This window comes from Macrobrachium nipponense, chromosome 40 (genome assembly GCF_015104395.2).
Source record: "Macrobrachium nipponense isolate FS-2020 chromosome 40, ASM1510439v2, whole genome shotgun sequence".
NCBI classification, from domain to species: domain Eukaryota; kingdom Metazoa; phylum Arthropoda; class Malacostraca; order Decapoda; family Palaemonidae; genus Macrobrachium; species Macrobrachium nipponense.
In genome coordinates, this window is record NC_061101.1 from 15641703 (window position 1) to 15669411 (window position 27709).

General features: G+C 37.8%; 1 protein-coding gene across 6 annotated transcripts in view; it reads left to right on the forward strand.

The window, feature by feature from the left end:
• Positions 1–27709, forward strand: part of LOC135211951 (single-minded homolog 1-like) — a 144493-nt gene that overhangs the window by 45932 nt on the left and 70852 nt on the right. For all 6 annotated transcript variants that reach the window (XM_064245202.1, XM_064245208.1, XM_064245203.1 and 3 more), the window contains one exon: positions 27455–27693. In XM_064245202.1, coding sequence (XP_064101272.1) covers positions 27455–27693 — 239 coding nt within the window. The remainder of the gene's footprint in view (positions 1–27454; positions 27694–27709) is intronic.

Here is a 27709-nt window from a genome sequence, read left to right on the forward strand (position 1 = left end):
GAGACTGAGCTCAGCCAGTGCAGTTCCACTTTGAGTTACATTCTCTCAGTTGTAAGTTATTCTCGGGGTACGGTGATAGTTGTAGTTTAATAAGCTACGTAGTACGTATGACAAAGCTGCGTGAAGTAGGGTTGTATATATAATATATATATATATTAATATATATATATTTAATATATATTTTTTTTTATATTATGTATTATAATATATATTATCATATATACATATAAATTCTCTGCTAAAACAGGACAAGTCTCAAGTATAAAAGACCCATCAAAACACTCTGGTTTAAAGCCAAGGACTATATTTCGGTGGACTGACTCCCACCGTTATCAAGTAGTGAATATATGTATATATATATATATATATATATATATATATATATATATATATATATATATATTATATATATATATATGAGCGAGATATTTTTGTTCTGGCTATTTCAACCATCGAAACGATTATCTAAGAGAGAAGAGAGAGAGAGAGAGAGAGAGATTATGGAGGTTGGGGCAGCGGTGGAAGGTTGTATGTACCACACAGCCTCCTCTTCGCAAACATCTAATGGTGGTCCCTCCGTAAGGGTCTTCAAGAAGAAGACTAAACATAACCTTAGCTTGACACAACACCGCGTTCCAAACGCCGCTCTTCCATCTCGGTTTCGACCCTGGAATTCCACATCTGCGGGTCGCCGTTGATGCTGCGTGAATAATGTTATTTTTAAGTTACTGTTCTTCAGCAACCTTTAATCGCGCGAAGGAAAGCTCTAGCTCGCTTGGTTTTAAATGCGAGGCGACTTCATTAAACCGAAGCCGACGTCAGGAGCAGTGCGATGGAACGCGCGAACTTCGGAGCAAACAAAGTAAACTGCTTTTCATTGTTTGGTAATGAATTTTTACCATGGCTGTCGCAGGCCGACCGCAAAAAAAATAATAATAGAGAAAAAAAAAATCCCTCGCGTTTTTACTTCCAATTCTCGGTCTTTCTCCTTGTTTCTTTAATTCGCATAACAAAACGTAACCGATTGGCCACAGGTCGTTTTTATCAACCCGCCGAAAAAGGAAGGAGAAAGAGGCGGGCGACTTTCGCCCCCGACCAAGAGGCCATTTCGCGCCTGGCGGTGGAGCTCGATTCGCTTCTCGCCCTCCGACCGAACTCGAACCGATTCGTCGCGGGTGATTTGCTAAACTTACAATGAACAAATAAAAAAAAAAAGTAAATGTCGAGGAAGGAATAATAATTGAGAGAAACTCTTGCTTACAGCCCTGCGGCGATAAAGCTTTCTAGCCCAAAACTTCAAAGATGTTAAATTGCGAGAAACAATATAGTACGGCACAATCAAGGCTGTCGAAAATACATCTACCTTTCGGTGGTCTCGGTATAATGCTGCACAAGCAGTGGCCCATGAAACTTTAACCACGGCAAGGTGGTGACCTGTCTTATATCATTTGCTAGACGCACGATTAGGGCTAACTTTAACGTTAAATTTAATACAAAATACTGAGGCTAGAGGGCTGCAATTTGGAAAGTTTGATGAATGGAAGGTGGATGATCAACATATTAATTTGCAGCCCTCTAGCCTCGGTAGTTTTTACGATCTGAGGGCGGACAGGTAAAGTGCGGACGGACAGACAAATAGCCATCTCAAAAGAGTTTTCTTTCACAGAAAACTATGAGGCTTGACTATCCGGCTCATTGAGTGTGCTGGGTACATCATCGAAGACTTACTTCTAAACACCCTGAATCTGGTTTATGGAGCTGACGCCGAGATGTGGCTATGAATATGAATCTCTTTGAATGTAGGAGCGTTCTTATGCTCTTGTCTGCGTCGTGACAAGCCGAGAATTCTTTAGAAATTGATTATAAGGATTTCGTCTTCAATCTGATGCACAAATGGTGAGTTGCAATTGAGGAACATTACATTCTCCCATTTTCCTAAGGTTGTACTTTCATAATAGATAACATACAAGATGATTATAAAAGGATTTCTTCTTCAATTTGATGCACAAATGTTAAGTTTCAACTGACTAACATTACATTACTCCCATATTCCCAAAGTTGTACTTTCATAACAGATAACAGACAAAATGAAAGGAAGATTAATTGGCTATTTATTCTTCACCAGAAGGTGTCAAATAGAGACATCTCTCCTCCACTTGCAATACTTGCTTGGTCATCCATCCCCCTGCGATGTTCAATAATCATGAAGGAGACTTTATCGAGTTTTACCTTACAACTCATTTCAGAGTCAACGAGGCATATCTTATTTTTGTGACCAAAACTCTCAGCCCCGGCCCATGCAACTTTCTGCCCCGGTCCGCTGATGGCCTGTGTTGTTGGCCCATATAACAGTGCCAGACGCATGAGCATGGCTAACTTTAATCTTAAATAAGATTAAAAAAAAACAGCTGAGGCTAGAGGGCTGCAATTCGATACGTTTGACGATTGGAGGGTGGATGATCAACATACCAATTTGCAGCCCTCTAGCCTCAGTAGTTGTTAAGATTTGAGGCTTTACAGAAAACTTAAAATGGCATTACACACAGCCTTAAAACGAAAACGCGCATTGCTGGAACTTCGGCGTTCATGAGACACATCCTGATTAAGCTTAAGGTTTTCGAAAAGAACCATTCAACCTCCCCCCAACCCCACCCCACCCCACCCCGGCCCCCCCAACAACCTCATCTTACAGTCAAGTCAAACCCCAGTTATCATATCAATTGATCGAGTGCTTGTCCAGTCATGAACCCGCGAGCTGATGCTGGCAGTCAGTCACTTTTGTTTTGACTACTGCGATGGTCAAATCAGGGAGGAGAGTGACATCACCTGGCAGTCAAGGACGCCATCAGATGGCCAGGAACTTCAGGGACATCAATCTCGTAGCTAGGGACAGTGACATCACCCGGTAATCGAGAACACATCAGCCCGCCGGCTATACTCAATCTTTATTATGTTCAGTTATTATTAATCAATTGAACTGAATATAAAATTTAGGCCAAAGGCCAAGCATTAGGACCTATGAGGTCATTCAGCGCTGAAACGGAAATTAAGAAATTAACAGTAAAAGGTTTGAAAGGTGTAACAGGAGGAAAACCTCAAAGCAGTTGCGCTACGAATCAGTTGTTAGGAGAGGATAAAAAGTAAGATGGAAGCAAAGAGAATATGATAGGAGGTACAGTAAAAGGAACGAAAGGGTTGCCGTTAGGGGCCGAAGGCACGTTGAAAAGACCATTACGTAATGCCTATAAAGCACCAAGTGAGGAGCACTGACGGCACTAACCCCCTACGAAATTGATGTATTAATGAAATCAGGCAGAAGTTCATGACATCATCAGGTAGCCTATTGCTGCAGTAGTTATTTTATCAAGTAACGAACTTTTATCATCAAATAGCGATTTGACATCAACTCAGCAAAAGATGACGTCGTCATCAAGATTCGTTGATGTATAGAGAATGACATCATTCTAAAAACATATACATGATAATAATAATAATAATAAACAATAAAGGTCCCATAGACTAGACAAAATACAAACTATCAATGACTAGTCAATGCTATCAAATAGCAGCAAAGGAGATAACCACCTAGCAACACTGACATATAATTAGTGACATCACCTAGGAGTCAGAAACATCACCACCCAGTTAATTAACGCAAGTTTTCATTAGCATCGCCAACGAATTAGTCAAAAGATGTCACGAGACAATTAAGAAATAGCTGGTGACGTCGCCGATTGGCAGAAACATCACCAATTCAAAGTCAGGGTCAATATACCAAATTACCACTTCACAGTGACATCTTCTAATGATAAGAATGACTACAAAGGAGACATCTGCCGTTTACTGACGTCACCTAAAACTCGAGAATATGAAGGTTGGTAGATAATATCATAACGTAAATACACCTACATATAATTAACTCAGTTTATCCAAAATATAATTCTAGGGCTGAGAACTAAAAGGGCCAATGTCAAAAAATGGCCGACTGTAGTTAAGACCGTCACTAAACTATAAATTGATCTGTTTCAGTGCTATAATGGCCAATGATATAAGTTATGAAATCACCCAAAAACAAAGCTTTCGTTTGCTGTACTTACCTGAATTTTAATAAAGGAAGCAATATTTAAAATGCGTTTTTCTGAAAACATGGTTTTATGACATTGGCCCTTCTAGTTCTCAGCCCTAGAATTATGCAACCGTAAGACTAAACCTACATCGGTAATACAGGAGATGACGCGAACAAAAAGATAAAAGCACAAGCATAGGTATGCTTGTGAAAGCGAAGGGAAAAGGGCTTAAGCCTCCTTGTTGCTTTCTACATGTAACAATTAAGGCAAGCACTCGCGACGCTGACGAAGGCGAACATGCAAAAACCGACTCTGTCCCCAGACGCACAGAGCCGAAAGTAGCTCGTTCTCCTGCCCTTGGCCGCTCGTTTACAAGACCGACGGAGTTTCTTTTCTTTTTTTTCTTTTTTTCTTTAAGACGCCAGTGACACGATTAACGAGCGAGCGCTCGCTCGTTACACGCATCATGAACGATCGTTAATGAAGTGGTTAACGGGACGTATTGCCATGCGTGTAATGGCTGGCCGGGCAATTGCCACCGCTAACGACTGATTATGATCTATTATAGGGGTTTAACGGGGACCCCCCCACCCCTCCACCTCCCGACCCTACCCCACGTTGATGTAGCACATGGCTAAGCTGGAGGTTTGAATTGCATTATTTTTCAACTTTCTTTTTTTTTTCTTGTTCTTTTCCTTTCACGATCTGAGACGTCGAATGTGGTACAGTCATTCGACTTATTTCTTCCTCCTTTTCCTTTATTTCTTCCCTTTTTACCTTTATTTCTTCCCACTTTCCCCTGCTATTTGTTATTTCACTGAATGACATTCTGGCTCGGGCTGTTTGGTTGGACAGTCTGAGTTACGTCTGACCTGTGTTGCTTGGCCAAGACCTGGCTATGAAATACAGTGTTCAACATTCTGTGCTACTTCTGACAACTTTCTATTGCTGCTGCTGTTGCTGTATAGCTGCTTCTACGAGTTCTGCGACTTTTATCAGTAATAGTGATGAAGACGCAAAAAAAAAATCATTACCAGTTTTGTGAATTATCAGAGGAGACATAAAAATCACACTTGTGTAATTGTGACGAAACACAAATGGGCAGACATAATAATAATAATAATAATAATAATAATAATAATAATAATAATAATAATAATAATAATAATTATTATTATTATTATTATTATTATTATTATTATTATTATTATTATTGTCTTATATATATAATAATAATAATAATAATAATAATAATAATAATAATAATAATAATATTAATTATTATTATTATTATTATTATATAAGTCATATATAATAATAAGAATAATAATAATAATAATAATAATAATAATAATAATAATAATAATAATATATATATAATATTATTATTATATTATATTATTATTATTATTATTATTATTATTATTATTATTTTATTGGAACGATGCTGAGAATTCTCTCTTCCTTACTGATAAGAAAAGTTGAAAATTTTGTTTTGATATTGTATGTTCTTTTTTGTGTGTAACTAACTCTGGAAGTCACGAACAGAACAGAACGCAGAATTTAAATCAAAGGCCAAGCGCTGGGACCTTTGAGGTCATTCAGCGCTGAAATGGAAACTGACAGTGAAAAGGTCTGAAAGGTGTAACAGGAGGAAAACCTCGCAGTCGCACTATGAATCCAATGTCAGGAGAGATCGCAAAGGAAGATGGAAGAAAGAGACTATGAACGGAAGTACAGTAAAAGGATACGAGTCATGAAATCTTAAACAAGACCGAGAGAGGAACATAACAATCAAATTTACTTTAAAAAAAGACAATTCGTATTAACAAATTAATTGATACTATAGCAGATTCACATTAAGCGTGCACTTGAAGTCTAGGCTAGTCCCTTACGACGCTCCTGATTGGCTGTTGATAAGCTAATCACAGGGCTGGAAACTCTCAGTCTCTCTCGAGAGTTCACATTGGCAGGATGTATGTTCCACCTCTCCTGAGGGATACAGTTTTCAAAAGTATCCCTCAGGAGAGCTGGAACAGACATCCTGCCTCTGTGAACTCTCTCGAAAGACTGAGAGTTCCCAGCACTGTGATTGGCTTATCAACAGCCAATCCGGAGCGTCGTAAGGGACAGGCCTAGACTTCAGATGCACGGCTTATGTGAATCTACTATAGTTCTATATTATAATGAATTAGCCGAACTAGAGTAATAGGTCACGATTCTGGACTCTAATAGGCTCTTATTAAGGAACTTTTGGTACTACCCTCTACTACAGTGCTCCGCACAAGATACCGCACAGGCAGTGCACCCTATGCGTCCTAACTGCACATTTTGCATTACATAAATTTTTTTATGACATATGCATAAATTTTGTTAAACTCATTTACAAAAATACAAACAAATAATCTCTATATAATATTTGGTGAATGTACAAAGTTATTTCTTCAATATAAGGAGGGTATTAAGATCCCCGTTATAATGTAATGTGTATGTATGTATGTATGTATGTATGTATGTATGTATGTATGTATGTATGTGTATGTATGTATGCATATAAAAACAAATTATACTCAAAAGATGATTAGGCTCATATTTTCGTGCACAAATACACAAGACACAAGTTCATACGTTCAGACGGTTTAATGTTATAAACAAACACGCACATACACAGTGCACACATACATACATACAGACATATATATACCATATATATACACAGAGTATATATGTATATACATACATACATACATAAAGAACTCAAAGAAAGATGTACTCTCTCTATTTGTGTATATTTCAAAATGCCTTGGCCCCTTATTTTCATCAAGTTATATTATAGAAATAAAAAACTATAAATAAATAATAAATGAAGTCTTCTGAGGAGAGCATGCGCAAGGTTCTTCGGCAGATCGAAATAATCCATTGGATGCGTAATATTAATAAGACGCCTCATCACTGAGAACCTGGAGAGGAGAGAGGGTAGTTCCCCTCCTCATCTAGGCACTCGAAGAGCATAAGCGGCCTCTCACGTCCGCAGGGCTGGAACACTCTACCACCAAGTGTCCCACAGCGGAGAGAGAACCAAGCAGTCATTGCAGGAAGGGTAGGGTTGCCAAGCCTTTAAAAATTGAGGGTGTAAGTATTTATCAATTCTTAGGCGACTAAAGTCCGTTTTTCGTTCCCATTGCATAAATTGCGCACACATATGGGAGGTCGATTTGTAATTATTATTGTAATTTCCAGCGTTTAATGGTAACTATACTTTGGAGGGTAGGCCTAAATAAAAAGAAAGCTCTTCTCAACATGCTCTGTGTTGCCACATACTCCCTGCCACGTTCTTTGAGCTTTCATTAGCTTGAACAGCGGTGTGACTTAACCCTACACACATTCACTCCCATTCAAAGCAGATTCAACAGCGATATCTATTCCGGAATTACCACTGCCAATGGATGCTTGAGATTAAATCCCCAAGCACTGTAGCGTGCTTTGAATAGCTCAAAATCACACAAATGCTTTCTCAGGAAGAGTTTAAAATTTTCTTCAGAGACGCTGAGGTGGCGTAAAAATGCAAGTAGCATCACGTTTGGAATAATTTTGTGAGATCTTCTTCGGGAAACAAAAGGTTCTCGGGAAGAGAACGCATCCCAGAGGCTGATGAAATAAGGAAGTGCAGAAGCTAACGCTGCAAAAACATAGACATTCTTGTACAAGTATGAGAGACCATGACCAACACTGTTTCATATCATATTGTACCCCGAAGAAGTGTACGCAATACACGAAAGCGCTTGGTACGTGGTCTTTAATTTTTCACCTTTCATGTGGCTATGTACGCACATATTTGTCACGTGCTGTTTGGTGACTTATTGCTGATATATATATATATATATATATATATATATATATATATATATATATATATATATATATATGTGTGTGTGTGTGTGTGTGTGTGTGTGTGTGTGTGTGTGTGTGTGTGTATATATATATATATATCTGATCTCTTCTTGGTCTTCGTTAGCTTCCCTATCTAGACTTGGAAATTGGAATTCCTTGGAGTTGCTCAGTTAAGAAAGATCTGGATCGACCGATTGTGTGTGTGTGTGTTTTATTTTTATCAATTTATTCAGTTATTTTATTTCAATAAAAAAGATCTGTTCTTTCTGCATTTCCCTTTGCCTCCTCTTACTTCTTCCTAATGAATTTCACCTCAATGGCCCCCTGCGGGATTATTCCATATGAATAGGTTCATCTTCTGAATGATAATATATATACATACATATATGTACAGCGTTCCCAGCCTCTAAACACCATACATCTACACAGGTACACTTCATTCGAGGAACTATGTCAACTGCATACATATGGCGAGCGGCTCTCCTTGATGCTGCTTTAATGTTCTTAGGACTTCCGGATATCACTGTCGTTTCTCTTAAATCTTCTGACAATCTCTCGATCCAGATCTTTCTCAACTGAGCAACTCCAAGGAATTCCAACTCCAAGGAATTCCAACTCCAAGGAATTCCAACTCCAAGTCTAGTACGAAGATCAAGGAAAGATCAGAGAGAATACTCGGATAAACAGGCCGATGAATGCTGACAAAGTAAAGTTATTCAGGGAGTGACACTGCTGTTACGGTATACGTATATAATAGGTATATATATATATAGGAGCCCATAGAATTATTAATGAAATGCCATGGATATAAGGAAAAAGACGAACATAGCTGTAAAAAGGAAGAATGCGCCAATAAAACTTCAGTGGAAGATAGACAACGCTCTGAAGAACAATTTTGCGAGGGGATAGATAAGACTTGAAGGAAACAATACTACAAACTGACGAAGATCTACATCTGTTTACGAATGAATTCATCGGTTTTGAGGCAGAATAAATGATAAAGAAACTTATGCGATGGAAGACACCAGCTAATGAGTGTTTTTTTCCATAATGAATTCATTCAAACTTATCTAATCATTCATCCCTTTGCACCCAAAATACCGCTTTGCTGAATCTACATCTGCTTTATTTGTTGCTCAGAAATGTTCTAAAAGCGACATTGGTACCTAAGTATCATAGAACTAGACTCTGGTGATATTTATACACTAGCTCTCTTTGAGGTTGGGTCACGAATCACGCCTACATCAATCGGTTTAAGAGTGGACTATGTCCACTGAAAAAACTGCTAAAAATGATGGATATCACTTCGCTAAACTTTCCGGACAGACTAAACATACCCAAGATGAAGAAAGATAGATTTCAATTTCAAGATACAAACTAACTTTCCTTTGTATTTTCTAAAGAATTGGGGTTGAGCGCCCTCGACTGAGCATATTCTCCAGCAAACTTTCCGTTGTTAACTATTTAATAAATGACCTACACGACATTTATTCCTTTTCTTATGAGGTTTCAACAGCATAGGTCATTGGCGACTTTTCATAAAGCTATGAGATTAAAAGTCATGATCTTTGCCACTATCGCTGCTGCTGCTGCTGCTAATAATAATAATAATAATAATAATAATAATAATAATAATAATAATAATAATAAAAATAATAATAATAATAATAATAATAATAATAATAATAACCTTCCTGTTGAAAATATTTCAGAGATTTTACTCTAATTTACTTTCTTCACTCATTCCATATTACTTTGTTGAAGATTGCTGTACTATTTCGTGGCCAGTTGGGTTGCTTGATAACTGAGTAAGTTACAGGCATATCACAATATATTATGTACAAAATAATTGGAGATCAATATACGTACTTACATAAATATTAAACATGTAATCACGCGTGATTGCCAATGTGCATTCTGTAGTTTTTAAAATACAGCGTCAAAATTTTATTTTATATATATATATATATATTTATATATATATATATATATATATATATATATATATATACTATATAATTTATGAATGTGTGTGCATATATATATTATATATACATATATATATATATATATATATATATATATATATATATATATATGCATGTGTGCGTGCATAAATATATATATATTTTTACATATATAATTATAAATATACACACACACACACACACACACACACACACACACACACACACATATATATAATTATATATATAATATTATATATTATATATAATTAATGTATATAATATATATATATATATATATGAGAGAGAAGAAAAAGAGGCAGGACGAGAGAGAGGAGAGAGTAGAGAGGATAGAGAGAGAAATGGAACCATCTAGGCAACAGCTCATGAAGGGACATGATACCCAGAGAGATAGAGAAGAAAAGGGCAATATTCAATTTGCAGTATAAGCAGCCAGATCTCAGTCGTAGTAGTAGTAGCAGCAGACACTAAGAGGCTGGTCAGCATTTCTCTCTCTCTCTCTCTTCTCTCTCTCTCTCTCTACTCTCTCTCTCCTCTCTCTCTCCTCTCTCGCTCTCTCTTCTCTCTCTCTCTCTTCTCCTCTCTCTCTTATCGTAAATTAGTTTGTTCTGGTACCTCAGTAATGAATTAAATAATTTTAATTTGTCTTTATATTATGTATGTATGTATATATATATATATATATATATATATATATATATATATATATATATATATAGATAGATAGATATATAACATTATATATATATCTTATATATATATATATATATATATATATATATTAATAAATTAGATAGATAGGAATATATATATACATAATATAAGACAAATTAAATTATTTTTAATTATTACTGAGGTACCAGAACAAACTATAGATATATATATATATATATATATATATATATATATATATATATAATATATATATATTTATATTTATTTATATTATATATATATATATAGTATATATATATATATATATAATGTTTATGTGTGTGTTTGTCCGCATCTGTTCTTATTAAAAGCGAAAGCTAATTCATAGAACGCTGTGGTCTCAAAGAGCTAAAATTTACTTAACAAGCATTAAACATAAAAAATATTCTTTGCCACTAGGAAAACAAAAAAATGCATCGAAACTTAAAAAACAAATAAATAAATAAACAGACTACGAACGACCACACAAAAAGCGGTTAAGAGACCGAAGACTTAATCCATTTCTGGCGCTCGATCGAACTAGCAATAATAATTAACAAATGGAAGAAACGCCTCGGAGACAGCCCAGGGGGGATACGAATCAAATTAACCTCCGAAGTCAACCGTGACCTCCTCCATCCCCCCCCCTCCACTCAGCTCCCTTTGCACGTGACGTCACGAGGTGGCGGAGGCAAGACTTTGGACGCTCATTTGACAAGCTTCTTCGGACTGGTTTGCGATGGGAAAGACGAAAAATGTTTTCGTTTCGTACTTTGTTTGTGAGTTTATTCATTATCTTTGTTCATTTCCTTAATTCTTAGTCACCGTGTGTCATTTGATTTCACGTGTATCCTACTAGCCGTTGTGACAATAGTCGGGAAAAAAAATGGTGTTAAAAAATTCACTCTTGAAGACAACAGCATACGAGTAACGGTATTGAGCGCCATAATGCGTAAATGATTTTGACGTAAGATGTTTGCAAATGTATATATATATATATATTATATATATATATATATATATATATATATATATATATATATATCACACGAAAACAAGAAAAAACCAGCGAGAAAATGACAAAAAACAACAACAAAAATACTGACACTAGAGAAAAAACAAAAGTTATCAAAACGGATTTCCAACTTCCTCTCCGGCCACTAGCGAGAAAAATCTAAAAAAAAAAAATGCAGAATAACTTTTATTCGTTTTCCTTTCCCCTCGTTCTCACGCTGGGATGGGGGGGAGGGGGAGGGGGAGGGGGAACGAGGTTGTCAAATGACGTATGCGAATGTTTTGCATGAGTATGAATGAGTGTATGTTTAATTGGGAGTATGCATGAGCATAAATTAGTCGAGATAACACGCACGCGCAATGAAAGGAAATACGTAGTGACGAGGGGCCGGGGGTTGGGGCTGAGTGGGAGATCTTGTTTCAAACTCGTCCTGTCTAGGTCGACTTCTATCCATATGGCCGTATTTTAGTGTTTTCTGATGGATACTTAATAAGTTCTTCTGTGAAACTTTAAATCAGCTGATTTCACATTAGATTCCGTGAACAGAGGCCTCAATACGCAATAAGTGTAGTTCCAGAGGTCCTTTATTCCTCGCACTGAACCTCACGCGGTGCACTGTAGGCATTATTTAAGGTTCTTTGCAGCGTCCCTTCGGCCGCTAGTTGCAACCCCTTTCATTCGTTTTACTGTACCTCCATTCATAGTATCTCTCTTCCACCGTGCTATCCACCCTCTCCTGACATTTGTTGCAGAGTGCAACTGCGAGGTTTCCCTCCTGTTACATCTTTGCAACGTTTTACTCTCAATTTCCTTCTCAGCGCTGAATGACCTCGTAGATCCCAGCGTTAGGCCTTTGGCCTGAATTCTATATTCAATTCCATTCCATTATGTACACACTTTCTGTGAATTTGTCCTTTCCTCCTGAGCAGCGTAGGACTCCACAAACTTTGTAAGTCCTTTGGAAGGAGGTTGCCAGCCCTATGTTGTTTGTTTGTTTGTACGGTGTTTTAACGTTGCACGGAACCAGTGGTTATTCAGCAACGGGACAAACGGCGTTACGTGACTTCCGAACCACGTCGAGAGTGAACTTCTATTACCAAAAATACACATCTCTCACACCTCAATGAAATGCCCCCGAGAATCGAACTCGCGGGTGGCAGGTCAAGACCGTACCGATCACGCCACTGAGGCGTATCAGTCCGACGTTGTGCGCCACCACAGTCGATTGTGATCGAACCCATGACTTGGCTTACAATATTCCCACTAGCTGGGAATCGAACGCAGAACTTGACTTCAAATATTCCTACTCACTTGTGATCGAACCCGCAGAACTTGACTAAAAGTATTCCTACTCGCTTGCGAATCGAACGTAGGACTTGACTTCAAATATTCCTACTTGCTCATGATTCGGGCCCAGGACCTGTCGCTAGGCCACGATTTCCCAGAGCTGCCCCGACCCACTTTCTCAAGGTATGTCCATCGACCAAAAAAAGAAAAAAAAAAAAAAAAAAAAAAGAAAAAAAAAAAAAAAAAATATCAGAAGGTGCGTAAGTTACGACTCCAGCCGAGTAAGTTACGGCCTCCCCGTATCGACGCTATCCCATAAATACATCAGCTCACGTCAGTAGTCAATTCTGATGACGCGATTCGAGGCGATGCAGAGAGAGAGAGAGAGAGAGAGAGAGAGAGAGAGAGAGAGCATTCACTCTTATTACTTTGTAAAAGTAGTAGCTCTTTTATCACTAGAATCAGTGAAAAAAGTGGTTTGTAGAGCTAAATGAATAGATAGATAGTCAGAGAGAGAGAGATGAAAACACCTTACAGGAACACACAAAAGAGAGAGAGAGAGAGAGAGAGAGAGAGAGGATTATGATGTGAGACTGTGGGGTCCCTGAGTTGACCTGACCTTTCAGGGCGGGGGGGTTGGGTTGGCGAAAAAATAGTCTCCTTTAACCCTGATACCTGGCTGCATTGAAGGAGTTTACCTAGACGTCTTACAATGAGTTCCAATTAGGAATACTACACTTTGTTTATGGAGGCTGTGCTCAACGTGCCAATTTGGATTAGTTACTCCAAATAAAAAAAAAAACACGCCACACAAGATGAGAGAGAGAGAGAGAGAGAGAGAGACTTAAATTTACCTCCACTCGATAATAATAATAATAATAATAATAATAATAATAATAATAATAATAATAATAATAATAATAATATGGCAATACACAAAGCACTACACCCAAGAGCAAATACGGACAGACTATACATAACACGAAAGGAAGGAGGGAGAGGACTACTAAGTATAGAGGACTGCGTCAACATCGAGAACAGAGCACTGGGGCAATATCTGAAAACCAGTGAAGACGAGTGGCTAAAGAGTGCATGGAAAGAAGGACTAATAAAAGTAGACGAAGACCCAGAAATATACAGAGACAGGAGAATGACAGACAGAACAGAGGACTGGCACAACAAACCAATGCACGGACAATACATGAGACAGACTAAAGAACTAGCCAGCGATGACACATGGCAATGGCTACAGAGGGGAGAGCTAAAGAAGGAAACTGAAGGAATGATAACAGCGGCACAAGATCAGGCCCTAGGAACCAGATATATTCAAAGAACGATAGACGGAAATAACATCTCTCCCATATGTAGGAAGTGCAATACGAAAAAATGAAACCATAAACCACATAGCAAGCGAATGCCCGGCACTTGCACAGAACCAGTACAAAAAGAGGCATGATTCAGTAGCAAAAGCCCTCCACTGGAGCCTGTGCAAGAAACATCAGCTACCTTGCAGTAATAAGTGGTACGAGCACCAACCTGAGAGAGTGATAGAAAACGATCAGGCAAAGATCCTCTGGGACTATGGTATCAGAACGGGCAAATAGACCAGACGTGACGTTGACTGACAAAGTCAAGAAGAAAGTATCACTCATTGATGTCGCAATACCATGGGACACCAGAGTTTGAAGAGAAAGAGGAAAAAAGGGAAAAAAATGGAATAAGTATCAAACGATCTGAAAATAAAATAAATAAGAAGGATATGGGATTATGGCCAGTAGGGAAATACGTGACCCATAATCATAGGAGCACTAGGCACGATCCCAAGATCCCTGAAAAGGAATCTAGAAAAACTAGACGCTGAAGTAGCTCCAGGACTCATGCAGAAGAGTGTGATCCTAGAAACGGTGCACATAGTAAGAAAAGTGATGGACTCCTAAGGAGGCAGGATGCAACCCGGAACCCCACACTATAAATACCACCCAGTCGAATTAGAGGACTGTGATAGAGCAAAAAAAAAAAAATAATAATAATAACAATAATAATCTTCAATTTAGCTCCAGGCCTTTTGTACAGAGATAGTGGTGGCTGTACACTAAAGTAAATTAAAAGTTACTAAGGAACTGTCCAACTCAATAATAATAAATAATAATAATCATAATAATAATAATAATAATAATAATAAAATAAATAATAATAAGGCGGTAATGCGAAACTCAAGGACAAATACAATCAAGCGGCTTTGTCAACAGCGCGACCATGCATAAAAGGCCACATATAAGCCTTACAAACTCTGCCTTTAATGGCTGTAGATAATAATAACGATACATATTTACAGAACACAATATATATATATATATATATATATATATATAATATATATATATATATATATATATATATATATATATGTGTGTGTGTGTGTGTGTGTGTGTGTGTGTGTGTGTGTGTGTGTACATTAAGCTACAAATGTCCTTTAATATCTAATTCGCTCTACCTCGGAATTAATATATTTTCATATACGTTAACCGAAGGGGAATTTCTTATCAACTAAAAAATTCCCCTTCGGTTAACATATATGAAAATACACTCATTCTGAGGTAGAGCGAATTGGATATTAATGGACATTTGTAGTTTAATGCATGCATATCAATCACGGTGATGTGATAAAAATTCAGAGAGAGAGAGAGAGAGAGAGAGAGAGAGAGAGAGAGAGAGAGAGAGAGAGGCAGCAGTCCATCGAGTGGCGTCTTGTTTTCCATCCTTCTTTGTTGACAGAGAAGGGTAATTTACAGATGTTCCCTCCGCCCATCACTGTCTCATCGACACCTGTTTGACCGATGGAGGAACACGTGGGCTTCCCGCTCCCACAGGGGAGGGCGGCCAAGGGCGGCGACGTCCGTATCGCTGGTTTATGGTCTTCGGCTTCCTTCGTCTGTCTATTACGGGCTGCTCTGTGAGCAAGAGCCCGTGCTGACACAAGGTCAGCTAAATCAAAAAACAACAACAATCGTCTGTCTGTCTCTGCCCTATTGAATGACAAATCATCGGTCGGGAATGAATGTTGGACTATATTGATTAAAATTACAGAAAAATTCAGTATTTTCTTTGTTATTATTATTATTATCATTCTTCTTCTTCTTCTTTCTTCTTTTCCCTTTGTCTTCTTTTTTTTTCTTCTTCTTCTTCTTATTATTATTATTATTATTATTATTATTATTATTATTTTTAATTAAATTTTGGTATTGGTACAGGTTCAATAATTCTCCTACATTGTGAGCTGTCAGTATTCTACCTACTTGTGTATTGTTTCGCGGAAACAAGAACAACAACAACAAGAACAAGAACAAGAACAATAATAATAATAATAATAATAATAATAATAATAATAATAATAATAATAACAACAACATTGTCAGGAACATATCTACCGACGCGGTCACACCTACGAAAAGCCATCAGCGCGCATGTGCTAATGTGCTAAGTATGAAGCAAACAATGATACAGCTATGAAAGAGACAATACTAAAATGACTACTTTTATTAACTGCGATTAACAACACCTTTGCTACTGAGGGTTAAACGGAGAGTTATATAAAGCGAACAAGAAGTCTAATTATTAACTCTGGGTGAAATCAGCAACAGATGTTCGAACGCGGTATAGAGATGGTATCTCTCTCACTCTCTCTCTCTCTCTCTCTCTCTCTAGGTCATTTGAGGTTACGGTAGTTTGCGGTTCCTTCTCCTCTCCCCTGCCTAATTATCTGTTCATCAGCCGTTCCTCTTTTTCACCGCCGTCATTATCTGTCTCCCAGTTATGAATTACTTTCTCTCTCTCTCTCTCTCCCAATCTGCAGTTCTTTTCATTTTTGCTTTTCTCTAACTTTCGAAGTCGATAAAATCATTTCTGTTAAAGCTCTCTCTCTCTCTCCACTCCTCCCAGCCAGCGCGCTGACACCTCCCTAACGAGCAAACGATCAGTTAACGACGGATAACCACGCCTTTTGTCAATCGCTTCTTCTTCCCTCGTCATTCATTTTCCCCTCTCTCTCTCCCTCACTTTTCCTCACTTTTCACTCGCCACAACATCCTCCCTTGCTCTGGGAGTCAGGGGCTAAAGTAGCCCTGTGTGGTCTAAAGGTCTCAGCCCTTCGTCATATATTTATACTGCTTTCTTTGTCATATTGTTTGTATTTATCACAATTTACTGCAAGTGAATAATTACTTGTGCATGTGTTTATTTAGCTGCATTTACAGTTTTCATAGTAAAAACTAAAATGCTGAAGATATCATATATTATATAATACCTTCAGCAAATTAATTTTTACAATTAAAACTGTACATGCTAATCACCTGAAACCATTGTTATATAATATATGACATGGTTTCAGGTGTTCTAGCTCAGACCTGGTTTTTGGTTTTAAAATTTAAATGGGCAGTTTGATGCACTGTTGTTGGACCATATTCAAGCGCTTGTCATGTCAATAACTGTATCTGTTGTGGCCAATAAACTTCTATCTTTCTACCTATATAGTCACTCTTACCGTCTGCCATACTTACTCTGGTCTTTCAACTGATTACACATTCTTTGCCATCAACCGCTGTCTTCAGCCAAGGACAGAGCAGTTCCTAGATTAAGAAGCACCCTCTGGAAACGAATTCATACATTCCTTCTGGGATCGAATTCATACATTCCATCTACGAACGAATTCACCTTTCCTTCATACATTCCTTTTTGGAACGGATTCATACATTCTTTCTACGAACGAATTTACCTTTCCTTCTTACATTCCTTGTAGGAACGAATTCATTCATTCCTTCTAGGAACGAATTCATACATTCCTGCTTGGAATGAATTTCTTACAGTCCTCCTTGGAACGAATTCATACATTCCTTCTTGGAATGAATCCATACATTCCTCCAAGGAACGAATTCATACATGCATTCCTTCTACGAACGAATTCACCTTTCCTTCTTACATTCCTTGTAGGAACGAATTCATACATTCCTTCTAGGAACCAGCTCATACATTCCTTATTCATACATTCCTTCTAGGAACAAATTCATACATTCCTTCTAGGTACGAACTCATACATTCCTTCTACTGAAGAGTACAGTGCAACAACCTTTAGTGTGAACAACCTGCTTGACCGGAGTGTACGCACGTACAAGAAGGTTATCACCTCCAAGGTCTATACAAAACGTGCCTTTTGCTCTGAGTACCGAGAGCGTTCAGAGCGCAGGGCCTCCTCCACAGTACACACCAGAATCAACAAGACTATGACTCTTTACTGTACCGATATCTCTTTCATTTAGTTCTATGCGAACATCTATTCACACTTCACTGACGGTTCATCGATCTTACTATATCAATGTTCTTGTTCAACATCCAGAATAAACGGAATAACGCTGAACACAAAAGAATGGTGGGAACAGAAGTGTCTGTATACTAAGCTTGTCAGGTGGCGCTCTGTCGACCAGCTGAGTAACTAACAAGCGCGCAAGCGCGCGCCAAGGGAAAAGACTATCTGAAGCAGTCTTTGGCGGTCTTGTTTGGGGTTCATGTTCTGTCTTTTATACAGAGAGAGAGAGAAAGAGAGAGAGAGAGAGGGGAATATGTAATTGTGACTATTAGAAAGGCCATGACAGAGAGATATATTAGGAACAGTTCAAGAAACTTGAGAGAGAGAGAGAGAGAGAGAGAGAGAGAGAGAGAGAGAGAGAGAGAGAGAGGCCGTCGTATGGCCAGCTCAAAGACAAGTGCTTTCTTTGCCCAAACAGAACCGTTAGTGATACCCATCCAGATCAAAGAATTTCGTTTGCTCAGAGAATTTCTCTTGTTTGTGTTTTTCTTCTCTTTGTGCGGTCGCTTCTCTCTCTCTCTCTCTCTCTCTCTCTCTCTCTCTCCTCTCCGCGTGGTTCTGTTATTCGTTGATAACAGTCACTGATATTACTGTAAAAAAACTGTGGTCATGAAATTACTATTATTATTATTATCGCTTACTCGGGGAGTAAGCATACAAAATACTTGTTGTTGTTGTATTTGTTGTTCTTGTTGTGGGGGAAGGTTAGAAAAGATTATGGAAGAGCCTAAAAATGTCTGAAAAGGGTGTTTCGCATTGAGTTAAAGATACAGGAATTTTAGAATACGATATTCATGATTTATTTAAGAATGAAAAAGTAAAAAATAAATAATGCAGATGTCAAACAGTACAGAACAATTATTTCGAGAAAAAAATTAGCGTATTTATTTTCATTTTCGTTGGCGAAACAAGACTCTTTTTGACTGTAGATTTTAGCACATTTTAATTTACGTTAAAAGTTAGGAATATAATGTTTACAGCTTATGCATGAGGGGGAAAATCTTGCACAAGTCCCGAGTAAGCTGGAGGTCGGATCACGCTTATTATAATTATAATTATTATTATTATTATTATTATTATTATTATTATTATTATTTCACCTGCAAATCCTTTCTATTTGGTGGTTCCAGGAAGCACTAACCTTCAGGTGTTTCATCAAGTATTTTGGGATGAAGTTGCTAGGCCTGCAATGTGGCCTCAGATGTTTCAAAATTGTAATTTTCATTCCATTTCATCTCAGGCTTAAATTAATTGGTATTGTTCACCTAATTAATGTTCTTATTCGTGTTGTTTCATAACCTGGACATCGAAATCGGATCGAAAGTAATACTGCGCCTCTTATATCACGGTAGTTCTCTTCCTGCTATTGCAGTAAATATATATATATATATATATAATATATATATATAATATATATATATATATATATATACATAACATATATATATATATATAATACAAATTCATATACATATATAAATATATATATATATATATATATATATAATACTATCATATACATATATATATACATACACACACACACACACACACACACACACACACACACACATATATATATATATATATATATAATATATATAATATATGATACTATAATATCTATAATATGATATCCTAAATAATACATATACATATATTTGTTTAACCATGAGTGGAGTCAAAATATACTATCATCATCATTAACATTTCCAATAATATTTCGAAAACTGAAATAATGAACAGATTCTACAGGAATAATGAAATAAAATGATTGTGATTTATCATTACTATACAAAAATCAATGATGTAAAGGTTTATTTAAAATCTGCATCGACTTGAATTGTACCAAGTCAAACAAATGATTGTGATTTATCAATACATTTGGTAGAATGATTAACTTCTACAAAAATAATGATGGTTAAAATTGGCTAAAATCTGCATCGACTTTCATTATACCAAATCAGAACAAAATGATTGTGACTTATCATTACTAAATAATTATAAACGGATTTTACAAAAAATAATGATGATGAAGATTTGTTCAGATCTGCATCGAACTTTAATAATACCAAATCAAGCAAAATGATAGTGATTTATGACTACTAAATTTAGTATGTGTCACCATCTTCCCCACAGTACTTCCAAGCGCATTGCACAAAACCCCGATCTCACGGAGGAAAAGGACCGTGGGAATAAATGAATAATGTATATGAATCCGCCATCCGTTTTCATTCACCACGCTGAGTCCTTGACTCACTCTCAGTGCGTCACTTGTTGTGAGTCAATGGACGACAGTGGACGCTATTTCTGCAACTTAGTTTTGGTTATCTTCCGGAAGTGACGTCACGAGTTCGCTCTCGTCAGTCAAAGGTAGATTGAACTGGGTGGCCAGAGAGAGAGAGAGAGAGAGAGAGAGAGAGAGAGAGAGAGAGAGAGAAGCATGATGATGAAGGTGGAAGCGTAGGAGGAAGCTAACAAAGAGAGAATAAGATCTCCCTCACTATCCCTCTCTCTTCTTCTTCTTCACTTCGTACCCTATTTCATTTCCATACGGAGAGTCTGGAGATCAAATAAGTGGGAGCGAGAGCACCTTAACTCTCTCTCTCTCTCTCTCTCTCTCTCTCTCTCTCTCTCTCTCTCTCTCTTAACAAAGGTATCGCGAGAGTATAATAATCGATAATTCTCTCGTCGAACGGATGGTCGAGTGAATAACGGTGATACGATGCGAGAGTTAAGAATTAAAAAAGCACTCTTCGGAAAATTTGTCATTTTTATTATTGATATATTATATTACTTCGCGTCGTTCCATCAGGATTTATGTTCGTTATAATAATAATAATAATAATAATAATAATAATAATAATAATAATAATAATAACTAAGAGGGAAAACCTCTCTTATGCATATGTCATTCAATTTAGGATAATTTCTGTAGTCTTAATAATAATAATAATAATAATAATAACAACTGTGGTATAAGAAATTCACCGTGATAAAAAAAATTAAAGATTGTCGATAGATCCTTGGTAGCTTTTGTTAATAATAATAATAATAATAATAATAATAATAATAATATATATATATATATATATATATATATATATATATATGTACCAGCGCGCATGGAACGAACACCGGACATGAGAATAATACCAGGGGTGACGTCACGCAGGTAGAAGCCAATCAAGAGGCTCCCGGTGATACCCCCTACCTGAGAAGGTCTGCAAGACTAGTCAACGCCCGCCGTATGAGTCACCTTCCGGGAACCAACCAATAAAAACTCGACCTACCGGAGAAGTGCTCTGATCGTACTGGAGAGCTCGCAACACCACGATAAAAGGAGAAGGACTCGCCACGCACACTCGACTATTACGGGCTGCTCTGTGATGCAAGAGCCCGTGCTGACACAAGGTCAGCTAAATCAAAAAAACAACAACAACAAACTGGAATTCAGTCCCTCAGCAGTTATCGCTTGTATAATTGTCCTGTCGATCAGGAGAAACGTCGCGTTAGAGAGAGAGAGAGAGAGAGAGAGAGAGAGAGAGAGAGAGAGAGAGAGAGAGAGAGAGGGAGAGAGGGAGAGAGAGAATTGTATAAGCAATAATAATCCAATGACTCAACCGAATTTGACCATGCCCTTTGGTGCGTTGCTCGCCAGTCTAAGCAACAACGAGAAAGCCGTCATCAGAAAGATAGAGAAGACTCTTTATAAGATTAATAGTGCTGAAGCAGCAGTTATTTTTTTAACAAAATAATAATAATAATAATAATAATCCAATGAGGCAGTTAGTGAAAAGTGCAGAAACTTCTGAGGACCTGAAGGTAATATATAACCTTATATGACTGGTTTTATATACTCTAGACAGTAAAAGAAGTTTTATTCATTCAGAGAGAGAGAGAGAGAGAGAGAGAGAGAGAGAGAGAGAGAGAGAGAGAGAGAGAGAGAGCACATTCAATTTGAAAAATGAATTGATGAATGAACGATAATGTTTTATGTCTATCATCATAAATAATCAAGAACGAAAAGTGATATTCCATTGATGATAATTCCTTCATGTAATTCGAGACATTTACATTTGTAACTTATTCATCAGTTCATTTATATTCATAAACTTAACCCAAATGGAAACTAATTCCGAAACTCTGTTAATTAAGCCAGACAGACAGAATGTCATGTGAGTACATAAACCAGCATCACTACTTGCATCGTTCAGATACCACGATAAGCAGTAGGTACATGCATCAATGGATAATTGTTGTAACTGTAGTTGAGTGGATGTGAGTTTTGACGGTGTGTGTGTGTGTTGTGTGTGTGTGTGTGTGTGTGTGTGAATCTTTGTTAACAAAATTCTGAAAATCTGATGACTGGAACCATATGAATCTGGATGGGGTGAAACAAAATTTGACAAGTGGTCGCCATCAAAACCATCTCGTTGAATATTAAACATATATATTACTTTTCAAATCTGTTCGTACTTGTTAATTTTTTTCTCCCTTCCTTTTTCCTAGAAAACTATAACCAGATTTTTTCATCAGAAAAAAAAATTATTCCCGCATTAGATAAACGTCAATTATTCTAAGGTCACACGATTGCATTTGCTTTTGAAAAAAAATTATTGTAACAAACTGATTTATCTCTATTGTAAATGCTAGCAAATCGAATTTATACTTCATGAATTTCGCCATATAGCTCATGGAATGGAATGGAATGGAATGGTAGTATATAGAGTTTAGGCCAAAATCCAAGCACTGGGATCTATGAGGTCATTCAGCACTGGAAAGGAAACTGTGAGTAGAAAGGCCTGAAAGGCGTAACAGGAGGACAACCTCGTAGTTGAACTACAAACAATTGTTAGGAGAGGGCGGATGGCAAGATGGAAGAAAAAGAATATGAACGGAGCCACAGTAATAGGAATGAAAAGGATTGCAGCTAGGGGCCGAATGGACGCTGCAAAGAACCTTTTAGTAATGCCTACATTGCACCCAGTGAGGTGAACTGACGACACTACACACCTACGGGGGTGAGATGAAGAAACAAAATACGAAAAAGGATTGAAGGGTTAATTCGCCTTTAGACCTTTTTCATATTTTATTTGTTCATCTCCACAGACCAGAAAATACTTCCAAAGCGGGTTTTTGTTACAGGCCAATGGGAGTGACCAAGTCTAGTCGTGTGTTTGTCTGTAGGACAATGAACCATTAACATCCCCAGAGGAATGTGCAGCGGAAACGAACCTTCCTCCAAGTGTGTCTAGTCAAAATCGTCAGTTTCAGTAATTTCAGGGTTAATTGGCGTGCGATATGCCGCTTACAATTGTGACATTTATTGTAGATATTTCTGACTGTATAAGTGAGGCGTTTTTTATACAGATGTGATGTTCAAATAGAGAGAGAGCGGAGAGAGAGAGAGGAGAGAGGCGATGAGAGAGATGTGAGAGGTAAGGAGAGAGAAAAAGGAATTGAGAGCAGAGAGAGAGAGAGAATTGATTAAATACACTGACGTCAAAACAACTCTGGTCATCGATAGAGAGAGAACAACGCAATTGAGAGAGAGAGAGAGAGAGAGAGAGAGAGAGAGAGAGAGAGAGAGAGAGAGAGAGAAATTAGTTCTCACAGACGAAATCCTTCATAAACTGATGACATAGCTTAAAATTATCTTCATACTACCATTCAAAACGAACTGATTCAATACACTGACGCCAAAATATCTCTGGTCGTCGACAGAAAACAACGCAACTCAGAGAGAGAGAGAGAGAGAGAGAGAGAGAGAGAGAGAGAGAGAGGTGTCACACACCGCAGGGGGTCGGGAGTTGTATTGTACGATGTGTGAAATCGGAGGCTGGGTGTGGGACTGTGTCCCGTCCTGACCGCACTGATATTACGGGAGATACGGCTTAACACCAGAGAGAATTTCAGGAGGAGGAGGAGGAGGAGGAGGAGGAGGGGGAAAGGAGGGAGATGAAAAGCAAGGGCAGATAAAAGACGAGAAGAGGAGTAAAAGGGGAGGATGCTTTGGAACAGAAAGGAGAAGAGAGGAGAGCATCAGTAGGAGAGAGGCGACGAACAGGCGACGAATAAAGAGGGTGAAGGAGAAAAGGAGGACAAGGAAGAGGAAAGGGAGAAAAGGAGGACAAAGGAAGATAAGGACGGAGAAAATGGAGGGGAAGGTGGAGGGGAGAGGGAAGAACGCGATAAGACTGCGGACGAGGGTGAGGAAGGGGAAGAGGAGAGAAATGAGAAAATGGCGATGAAGAGGAGGAATTGGAGAAGGAGTGGCGAGCGAAAGAGGGAGAAGGAGGAGATCAACGAATAGCAAAGGAAGAAGAATAAAAGGGGGAAACAGTGTAAAGATGAGACGTCAAAGAATGAAGGAGAAAGAGTTAGTGACAAGAAGGGAAAGGAGAAATAGCGAAAGGCCATTATGTTCGTGTGACTAAGAAGAGAGGAATAAAAATGGATAATAGAGTCGAAGGGATACACGGAAGACGAAGGGAGAAAGAACGAATGAGTGTGAATTGGCAAAGGGGATAACGAATAAGAAAAAGGGAATGAAGACACTGTAGACGGTAGAGAAGACATAATGAACAAGCGATCAAAAGAACTGAATTGGGAATTACGCAGAAACGTTAAAGAAAGAAACCAAGGGAGGGATACAGAGAAAAATCAATAAGACATACGTACAAAGGCAGGACAAATGAATCGTGACGATAACGATAAGAACAGAGGGAGGAGAAAGAAACAAACAACCCGAGAGACACCAGCAAATAAACACGCCATCATTATCACCCTGACAAATGACCTCAGGTTCACAAAACAGACATTTTTGACCGGATCTATTTCATCCCGGGGGACACAAGAAGAAGAAGAAGAAGAAGAAGATTCTACCTGAGGAAACGCACCTGTTTCCTCTTCAAGACCCGAATGTCCTTCGAGAAAAACGGACCTTCGACCGCCCTTCGAAGGGCGTGACAGACAGCGCTATGACACGCCGGTGTTGTTTTGGTCGGTAGGCTTAGAGCGAGAGAGAGGCGCTCGTTTCGGGGCGCTAAGTCGCTAAGCCGCTAAATGTAGCCATTTTCCCCTCGGCTCTTGTCTGACGATTACAACACCTGGCCTGAGCCGAATTGCGCTCAATTTCGATCATTTTCTCGGGATTTAAGGAGGGGGGGGATGATTCCTACGAGGAATTTAGTCCATCCTGGGTGGCGCCTTTCAGACGAGCGAAGGAAAGTTTACCTATGGATTATCTATACCTGTAAAGCGGTTTCACCAGTCCTGGCGAGGGTGGGGGATTACCTTCCTCAGCATCCCTGCGAGGAATTTATTTAGTACTGCAGTTGTTGAAAGTGACAATGCTCGATACGATTTTCATTTTCAACGCTTTTGCATACACACACACAGACACAGACACACACAGAGAGAGAGAGAGTTCTCAAAGATATCATCTTTCGTAAACTGATGGCATAGCAGTAATATATATATTTTTATACTACCATTTAAAACGCTTTCAAAAACGCTCTTGTACGTGGTCTTAATATTTAGAGAGAGAGAGAGAGAGGAGAGAGAGAGAGAGAGAGAGAGAGAGAGAGAGTCTCACAACGCCCTTTTTATTATTAAAACATGTGCACAGCGTGACAGAAATCAATCGGTGCATATTGTAGTATACCTTCCATAGCATCACTGAGAGGAGCGGCCACTTCCCCTATTCAACACTTGGTCATTAACCCGTTATTTGAAGTCCCATCAGAGGAGAGGTGGGGGAGTCCCATCAGAGGAGGGGCCCCGAAGTCTCGTCCGTCCGCCTACGTACAATTTACACGGACAATTCCCCCTTTAATTTCTCGTCTCATTATATACTCCTTTTTCCCCATTTGTTTGCCGCATGGCCTGGGGGCGACGTCGCTGGTGGACCTGGGGATTTGGGAAGGGGCGGGGGGTTGGGTGTCGGTATGGTTGTTGGGAGTATAATAGGGGAGGGGGGGTCTGGAGAGAAGAGGTGATGGAGAGGCGGAGGGAATGGTTGAGGATCCATAAGAGAGAGAGAGAGGAGAAAAATAAAAAACTATTAAAAAAACTATAATAAATATTTTTTTTGCTTCCCTTGAAAATAACGTGACTATTATTCATAACTATATATACGACGCAAGGTCTACATTATAAACAAAGCAGACAAATAAATAAACTAACATAAAAAGGTAATTAAAAGAGTTAGAAAATGACTCATCTCTCTGTTAATGCCTTTAGAGAAGTGATTTGTAGAGTAACCATATGACAAAGATTATTTACTTACAACGTTGGAATTTAAATGCCATTATAGACATCACAATAAATAAATAATAAACATTCCTGAATGACCATGAATTGAAATAAGGTATTATTATTATTATTATTCATTATTATTATTATTATTATTATTAATAACAATAATAAAATAACTAAAATGCCCGAATAAATCATTAATATTCATATATGACCATGCAATGAAATAAGTTATTATTTTCATTATTATTATTATTATCATTTTCAAAATTACTAATATGCGTTAACAAAGAATAAATATTCATGAATAACCATGAACTGAAATAATGTATTATTATTATTACTATTCTTATTATTATTATTATTATTATTATTATTATATTATTATTATTATTATTATTATTATTATTATTATTATTATCGAAGTAACTAATATGCATGAGACATTGTATATATATATATATAATAATATTTATATATATATTATTTATAATTTGTATTAAATATATATATATTAATATATATATATTATAAATATTTAATTTTATATTTATATATTATATATTATATATATATATATATAATTGATTATTAATTATTATTATGATTATATTATATTTTAAAATATAATATAATAAACTATAAAAATAATTAAATAAATTATTTATTATTAATTATATATTATTATTATATTTATATATATCCATGCACTGAATATAGGTATTATTATTATTATTATGATGATTATTATTATTATTATTATAATCATTTTCGAAGTAACTAATAAGCATTTATCTCTCCCCAACGCTACCTTCAAACGCTCCCTGACGATCGGCGCCGCCGATGACCTGACCTGACCTGCCCTGACCTCGACTGATGACCGCGCCCCCAGGCCGGGCTACAGGAGGCGGAGGAGCGACCCCATCACCACGACACCACCCCCACCGCCGTCAGGAATGAAAGAGAAGAGCAAGAACGCGGCCAGAAGCCGCCGCGAGAAGGAGAACGCCGAATTCCTGGAACTGGCCAAGCTCCTGCCCCTGCCGGCGGCCATCACCTCGCAGCTCGACAAGGCCTCCATCATCCGACTGACGACCAGCTACCTCAAGATGAGGCACGTCTTCCCCGACGGTGAGTCCCCGACGTT